This window comes from Cebus imitator, unplaced genomic scaffold, assembly GCF_001604975.1.
Source record: "Cebus imitator isolate Cc_AM_T3 unplaced genomic scaffold, Cebus_imitator-1.0 Scaffold70, whole genome shotgun sequence".
In the NCBI taxonomy this organism is placed as follows: domain Eukaryota; kingdom Metazoa; phylum Chordata; class Mammalia; order Primates; family Cebidae; genus Cebus; species Cebus imitator.
In genome coordinates, this window is record NW_016107385.1 from 3,271,947 (window position 1) to 3,279,833 (window position 7,887).

General features: G+C 51.6%; 1 protein-coding gene across 2 annotated transcripts in view; it reads right to left on the reverse strand.

Annotated features, from left to right (window-relative positions):
* Positions 1–7,887, reverse strand: part of DNAJC17 (DnaJ heat shock protein family (Hsp40) member C17) — a 45,151-nt gene that overhangs the window by 5,409 nt on the left and 31,855 nt on the right. Inside the window, exons 2-10 of one of the 2 annotated variants that reach the window (XM_017530975.2) lie at positions 6,685–6,754; positions 6,296–6,354; positions 5,973–6,060; positions 3,617–3,702; positions 3,265–3,361; positions 2,621–2,664; positions 2,098–2,175; positions 1,446–1,526; positions 820–930 (exon numbers count right to left, since the gene is read on the reverse strand). In XM_017530975.2, coding sequence (XP_017386464.1) covers positions 820–930; positions 1,446–1,526; positions 2,098–2,175; positions 2,621–2,664; positions 3,265–3,361; positions 3,617–3,702; positions 5,973–6,060; positions 6,296–6,354; positions 6,685–6,754 — 714 coding nt within the window. Of the gene's footprint in view, positions 1–819; positions 931–1,445; positions 1,527–2,097; positions 2,176–2,620; positions 2,665–3,258; positions 3,362–3,616; positions 3,703–5,972; positions 6,061–6,295; positions 6,355–6,684; positions 6,755–7,887 lie in introns of both variants that reach the window. The other variant, XM_017530974.2, reaches the window with a different exon arrangement.

Genomic DNA, 7,887 nt, shown 5'->3' on the forward strand with positions numbered 1-7,887 from the left:
CTACGCTTCACCACAGGCAGGCACCCCGACCCTAAGCAGGCAGCACCCTGTGTCAGCAGGGTAGCCAGGATGACTTTTTTTTTTTTTTGAGACGGTGTCTCGCTCTGTCACCTAGGCTGGAGTGCAGTGGCTCAATCTTGGCTCACTGTAACCTCCGTCTCCCGGGTTCAAGCAACTCTCCCACCTCAGTCTGCAGAGTAGTTAAGATTATAGACACACACCACCATGCCCGGCTAATTTTTGTGTTTTTATACAGATGGAATTTCACCATGTTGGTCAGGCTGGTCTCGAACTCCTGACCTTAGGTGATCCGCCTGCCTTGGCCTCCAAAAGTGCTGGGATTACAGGTGTGAGTCACCGTGCCTGGCCTGCCAGGGTTACTTCTAAAAGGAGATATCGCCTCTTGATGGTTCCTGGCTGGGGCAGCTGGAGACACATGTGGAAAACTAAAGTACTGGGAAGGAAGCGGCTGCCCTAGTCACCTGCCCCTACTCTGCAGCTCTGGGTCGTCTAAGCTCCAAATACTTCACACTGCACAACCAAGCAACCTGAGAACCAAGAAGATCCCTTTCATGAAAAGGAGAGTCCCAGCGAGAGAGAAAGCAGGGTCTAAGAATAGTGTTGATGGTGCCTCTCTGGCCCTCAGACAGGCAAAGGGATCAATGTGAAATCACAGCTCCTCCTGCCTGGGTTGGTGGAACTGCCAACCTCACTCTAGGCCCCAAGACCTGGATTTGGAAGGAAAGAGCATTGAGAGGAGTCCAGGTAGGAAGAGCCCTGAGTCCTGAGCACCCAGCTGGGGGAGGCCTGGCTCCTTACCTTTGACAGTCCTGGGTGGCTATGGCCCATGGTGTCCTGGGGCTGTCCCTCTAACCAGGAAATCTTCAGAGGGTTGTCCATCAGGCCAATTTCATTCTGGACAGCCAGCTCCTGCCAAACACAGCACCTAGTCCTGTCCCATCCATTGAGTCGGCTATAAAGAGGCTCTCTCTACCCCACAGTGAGAACAGAACCAGCGTTCTAGTCCTCTAGGCAGAGATGCCAACCCCAGCAGCCGTCAAGCGACAGGCGTTAACACTTTGGCCCTTCCTGCAGGAGAGGGGTGGGGAGCACTTTCTGATGTGGGGAGGTGAGGAGCACAGAGGGTGGGAAGGCAGTGCTGGGGCGGACCACCCCGAGGGGTGCAGGTGGAGGATGTGAAACCGCCAGCAGGGAGCAGAGTCAGACTGTGCTCTCCTTCCTCCCCAGAGCATCCCCCATCCATCCCTTCATACATGGTCCTCTATTTCTAGGAGTCCAGGGCCCCTGGGAGGAGCCTTGGCTCTGAGCTGGCCCGGAGATTCCCCGGGAGTGTGGAGCACCTAACTCAGAGGGCCCATAGAATTGGATCCTTGCCCTAGAATGACAGGGCCACAAGGGGCCCCCAAGCCTCATGCAGCACTCACCGCAGCCCTGATGGTCGCAAACTCCACGACAGCAGTGCCTGCCTTCTTACTAGAAAGTACCAGGTTGAGAACCTCACCATACTGTGGAGACGAATAGGTCCTAGTAAGCACGACTTGGCTTCAGGATGGCCCAGGTCATGCCAGAAACAAGCCTGGGCTACCTTGAGGTCTGTGGGGCATTTTCAGCTGGGAGATAACTTCTTACCCCACCTACTTATCTCAGTGAAGTGAGATCAGAGATAGGAAAGACAGAACACAGACCAGCAAAGGAGAGATGGTCAAAGCCTTGGTGACTTAGACGTGCATATTTTATTGCACAGAGTCCTTGCTGGTTGAAGGTGGTAAAGAGGACAGGGTTCTCATGCCAGATACCCACCTCCTGCCTCCCAACCCATTCAGCCAAGCTCTTTGCTACTAAGGGTAAGGGCTAGACCGAGGTAGCAAAGGACAGTGGGCTGGAAGGGGGCATATGGCCACACAAGTGAGAGAAGGGCCGTGGCCTGGGTCGTCCCATGGTCTATGAAACAGAAAAAAAAAAAAAAAAGCAGGTAGATATATTAAGGGAAGTTCAGGCATTGAGAGTAGAGACGTAGGGTGTAGGCTGAGATGTGGACTGAGATGAAAGGAAAGCGTGGACATCAGCCGGGCAGACCTTTTGCAAAAGCCGTAGAAGGACGTCTTTGGAGTAGCCACCTTTTGATTCATCCTCCTTCTTGCACTTCCATTTTAGCTGAAAAGACAGCCTCATGAAACAGTGACCCTTGGCTGAACAGTACCTGACCCCAGGACTGAGCCTGAGAGTCTGAGCAGACATCCTTCCACCCTCCAAGTCTCCAAGGCTCCTGTAATCTTGGGAGCGCCACTAGAAACCTTTTTCCCCTTGGGAACTTGTGGGCAGGATGGCTTGCTTGTCCCAGGAACGCTTTCTGCCCAGGAAGACCTTCTCCTGAGAGGGCTTCTGGGCAATGCTCTGCCCTGTGATCAGGGCTAAGAGCAGCCTTTCATGGCAAGCTCTGGTCTCCAGGTGGCTGGAGTATGAAGGGAGGTGTAATGGTGCCACCTTCATGCAGATCCAGCGGCCCCACCAGAAACCCTCGAGCCAGAGGAAGCATCTATTCCTGCTGAGAGGAGGCAGTGTGAGTGTGAGGTGGCCCCCAGATCCTGTCCAGGCTCACCTTTAGTTTGGGGGTTCCTTGGCCTTCAGTATTTTCTGTCTTTCCTAGAAATATTGGGAAAAGAAGAAAAATACAATATGAGGGAGTCAGAGATTCTCCCAAAGGAGATGCAGCCCAGAGCCACGAGAGTCTGCAAAGGGTCACTCCTGACCAAGGGCAACATCTGCCCAGCTCTGGTGAGGGCCTGGTCGGGGAAAGTAGATGCCCAACTCCAGAGAACCTGCCACCCCAGGGGTTGTCTACCCAGCTGCCTCCCGAAGGCCACCTGTTAGCACTCTTTGAATGGAGAGCGAGGAACACCTTCTGGGGGCAGCAGGCAGAGAGACAAACCATGAGTGTCTACGGAAACGAAGTGTCCCAGGGCCCCTCCCCGTGGTGATCTGGCCCAAAACAGAGCCACCTCTGCTTGGGACTAAGACAGATGTGGCCAGGAGATCTCAGGCAGAGTGAAAAACAAACAGGCCCCAGAGAACTGGAAGGAAGAAAGGATAAGTGGCAGGTGTCAGAGTAGGGTGCCATGGGGTGATGCCAGGGTTCCAGCAGGTGGAAGCCTCCACGGCAGCTCCACCGAGCAGCCAGCATGGCTGCTCTAAGCAATCTGGAGCTGCCTTGGAGGGGAGACAGGTGGGGTGATGGACCTGCACCTCTCAACCTCTGGTCATGCTCCTGGCGTATTTGCTCCCGGATCAGCCTCTGCTGTTCCTCCAGCTGCCGGGAACCCTCTTCTCTCAAGCGTTCGATCTGCAGAGCAGGGGGTGGGGGTGACAATTCTGTGCAAGTCCAATTCCAGGCTGGCTCACCTTGTAAAAAGTCCCTGGGAACTTCCACCTGCAAGCTAGGGCTCAGCAACCTGTAGGTGGGACAAATCACCCAGCTCCCACAGAAGGGGGAAGAAGAACACACCCGCCCCAGCCATGGCGACCACCCAGGTCCATCCTCCCCCTCCTGCTCCTCCTCCTGCAGGTGGCCCTCTAGCCAGTGTGCCTGGGGGCTCACCTCTTGCTCTAGTGTCCTGGTGCTCCGGCTCTCCTCCTCCTCCTCACTCTCGTGGGCCTGGGCCTGCCGTTCCCGGGCCTCCAGATCTAGGCACAAGGGTTGAATGACCAAATTGCTGATCTCTTAAGTTTCCATGTGGCCTTGGCCCACCCCAGCTCTAGCTGTCTCCCCAAAGTCTCAATCAGGAGGAGACCATACAGCAATTCTGCCCCCTCCCTCCATGGCCACTCCCCCAAGTTAATTTCCATTGAGAAAAATCATAGCACAGAAGTATGGGCTCCAGTAGAGTGGCCGGGGTCTGGAAGAGTTAAAAAGGTTCACACTGACCAAGCTGGTTCTCTCTAGTGAACAGGGTGTGGGTGGTGCTTATGTCAGCAGCCCAGGGCCATGTGTCAAGGGTGCCAATGGGCGGAGCTGCTGGGCTCGATTCCTGTGGTTTTGGCACCACAGCTTGACCTCTGGCCTTGCTTTGGCTTTGATTCTTTTCATACAATGAGCTCATGTTCTCGCTGTCTCCTTTACCTCTCACCTCAACTCACATTTACCAAGCCTCACTGTGGACCTGGCTACAGAGGCTCCACGGGATGAGCGGAGGGTTAGGGCATCACCCTACATCTCAGATTGTATGGCAGCGTTCCATTGCAAGGGAAACCTGCTTGCAGCCATGCGCCAGGCCAGCTGCTGTGAGAAACCCTTCACTTAGGCCAGGGAAGTTTGCGTACCTCTCCTACTTAGAATCTCCTTTTCTCTCTTTTTTTTTTTTTTTTTTTGAGATGGAGTCTCCCAGCACTTTCTTTTAATAGAGAAATGGATATTGGGATGTTATAGGCACACATGAAAATATACGGATGTTGAAGAACAAGGGGAAAGGGTGAAAAATTGAGTAAAGAATGCTTGGACTAGGCCAGGCGCGGTGGCTGACGCCTGTAATCCCAGCACTTTGGGAAGCCGAGGGGAGTGGATCCCTTGAGATCAGGAGTTTGAGACCAGTCTGGACAACATGGTGAAACCTCATCTCTACTAAAAATACAAAAATTAGCCAGCATGGTGGCGTGCACCTATAGTCCCAGCTACTTGGAAGACTGAGGTAGAAGAATCGCTTGAACCCAGGAGGCAGAGGTTGAAGTGAGCTGAGATCACACCACTGCACTCTAGCCTGGGCAACAAGAGCAAAACTCCATCTCAAAAAAAAAAAAAAAGAGTGCTTACACCATGCTGCTATAACCAGTGATTTTTTGTGTGTATGTGTGAGAAAAAAAATGCTTGGACCAATCTTCTTGGGTTGATGAAAATATTCTAAATTTGATTTACAGTCAGAGTTGCATCATTTGGTAAATTTACTAAAAATGATTGAAGTGTAGAGTCGAAATGGGTTGATGTTATGATATACAAAGAATACCTCAATAAAGCTAATAGAGAAGAGAAAGCCTAGATCTCTTTGAATCCTTCTGAGGGAGCTTCTCAAAGTGAAACTCTGGGTAGGAATTGGGATTAGTACAAATGAAAAGACCCAGCCAGGCACAGTGGCTCGTACCTGTAGTCCCAGCTACTCAGGAGGCTGAGGCCGGAGGACTGCTTGAGCTCAGGAGTCTGAGGCTGCAGTGAGCTGGGACGGCACCACCTTCAGCTGGTACATACAGTACAAAACCTCATCTCTCTTAAAAAAAAAAAAAGATTCGGCCGGACATGGTTGTACCAATTTTACTCACACTGGGTCAGTTTAAATTCCAGCTCCAGCAAGCTCTTAAACTTTTGGTGCCTTAGCTGCTTTGCCTATAAAAAATGGCTTCAGAGGCCAGGTGCGGTGGCTCACGCCTGTAATACCAGCACTTTGGGAGGCTGAGGTGGATAGTTTGAGGCCAGGAGTTTAAGACCAGCCTGGCCAACATGGTGAAACTCCATCTCTATAAAAGCTGAACAAAATTAGCTGGGCATGGTGGTACATGCCTGTAGTCCCACTACTTGGGAGGCTGAGGCACAAGAATTGCTTGAATCCAGCGGGTGGAGGTTGCAGTAAGCCAAGATCACACCACATTCCAGCCTAGGCAACAAGGTGAGACCCTCTCTCAAAAAAAAATGTTTTTAAAAAAGGTTTAGTACCCACACTTCCTTGTACAGTTATGATAATCAAAGGATTGATAAAGCATTTGTCATAATGCTTAGCTAATATTAAACCTTATTATTGTTATTATTCCTAAGAGTGTCTTTAGGAACCATCCTCTAAGAACAGCATTTTGCCCAGATCCTGAGCCAGAAGGCTTTGAGGTGAGCTGCTGGGAATAAAGCTCCAGGTGAGGGAGATGAGTGAAAATGCCCACAGGAAACCACAGGCCACCCAGCACTACGTGTCACCTACCGAGCTTCACTTTCTTCCTTTTCTCATCAAGCCTCTGGGTCCTCTCTGCTGCCTGCTTCTTGGCTTTCCTTACCTTGTCATAGGCAGCCTGGCAGGACAAAAGGGCACAGGGCAGAGGGTCAGCCAGAGAATAAAGACAAGAGGCCCAGCAATCTCCTTGGCCCCTAGCCCAAGAACCATCAGAGTGGCAGCCTGGTGACTGGGTCTCCTGGGCTTAGAAAGCCAGGACTGTGCCAGATGGCAAAGGGCAGAGGACCGAGGCTGAGGGGCAGCAGTGGTCTCTAAGCATGGGGAATGATTCAGATGAGGGAGGCTGTGCTTACCCTGGCTGCAGCATCGGTCAGCACCTCCAAGGCCTGAGAAAGCTGGTGGAAGAGTTCAGCTAAACATAAGGATCAAAAAGAGAGAGAGAAGAAAAATAAGTTAACACTTTGTGATGGGGTGCTCCCTCAAAAAAGAAAAAAAAAAAAACACTTCGAAGAAGCCACAGGATGGCAGAAAAGTTGAGATCAGCAGAGGACAGACCAACAAGGAGGGGTGAGCACATTAGCAACTGACCAGACACCCCTGACATGAAGGGAAGCCATGGGTTCCACTGTCTGCAGCCAGGTTGTGTGTGCCTACCCCGCAACGCACTCACATGCAGAGCTCTTGCAGAAAACACAACGTGCGGGTGAGTGGGCCTCTCCCCACACCCTTAGAAGAGTCTCACCTGCTCTGGGATTATCTGGATTTTTGTCTGGGTGGCAGGAGAGGGCCTTCTGCCTATATGCCTTCTTCACCTGGAAGAGTCAGACAGAAGACATGGTCGTTCACTCTCATTCCACGGACAAACAGGAAAACCTTGCTGAAAGGATAAGGGAAATCCCATGCACACCTAAAAGACAAGCTGCTGGCGCTCACTTCATTGCCACCAGGGAGACTTGCAATGGAGGCGGCCAAGGCCATGGAGGCAGCAAGCCACTATCGCCCAGCAGAGGAGCTGGGCCCACTTCCTTCTAAGCGCTCAGTGTCACCACTGCAGATATTCAGGGGTTCCCGGAACGGGCAGGAGGAGCACAGTACCCTGCTTTCTCTATAGCCATGCGCAGACAGGTACTCTACACATTTTCGGTGGGCCTATAAACTAGGGTGACCTATCTGGAGGAAGATTCAGCCATCAAAATTTAAAATGTTATTTCCCTTTGACCCAGTCCTAGGAATCTGGACTTGCAGAAGTATGGCAAAATAAATATATAAGGATGCTCAGTATGGCACTGTTTACACCAGCTAAACAAGATTCCCATCAACAGGGAGGATCATTTGAAGGATTATCATTAGCCGAGTGCAGTGGCTCATGCTTGTAATCCCAGCACTTTGGGAAGCCGAGGCGGGAGGATCACCTGTGGTCAGGAGTTTGAGACTGGCCTGACTAACATGGTGAAAGCCTGTCTCTACTAAAAATACAAAATTTAGCCAGGCATAGTGGCAGGTGCCTGTAATCTCAGAAACTCGGAGGCTGAGGCAGGATAATCACTTAAGCCTGGGAGGCGGAGGTTGCAGCGAGCCGAGATCACGCCACTGCACTCGGCCTGGGCTGCAGAGTGAAACTGTGTCTCAAACAAAGTAAAATAAAAGATTATGATTGAGGCCGGGCGTGGTGGCTCACACCTGTAATCATAGCATTTTGGGAGGCTGAGGCAGGCAGATCACTTGGGGTCAGGAGTTTGAGACCATCTTGGCCAACAGGGTGAACCCCGTCTCTACTAAAAATACGAAAATTAGCTGGGTGTGGTGGCACATTTGCCTGTAATCCCAGCTATTTGTGAGGCTGAGGCAGAAGAATTGCTTGAACCCAGAGGCAGAGGTGCAATGAGCCAAGATTGTGCCACTACACTCCAGCCTGGGTGACAGAGTGAGACTCCATCTTAAAAAA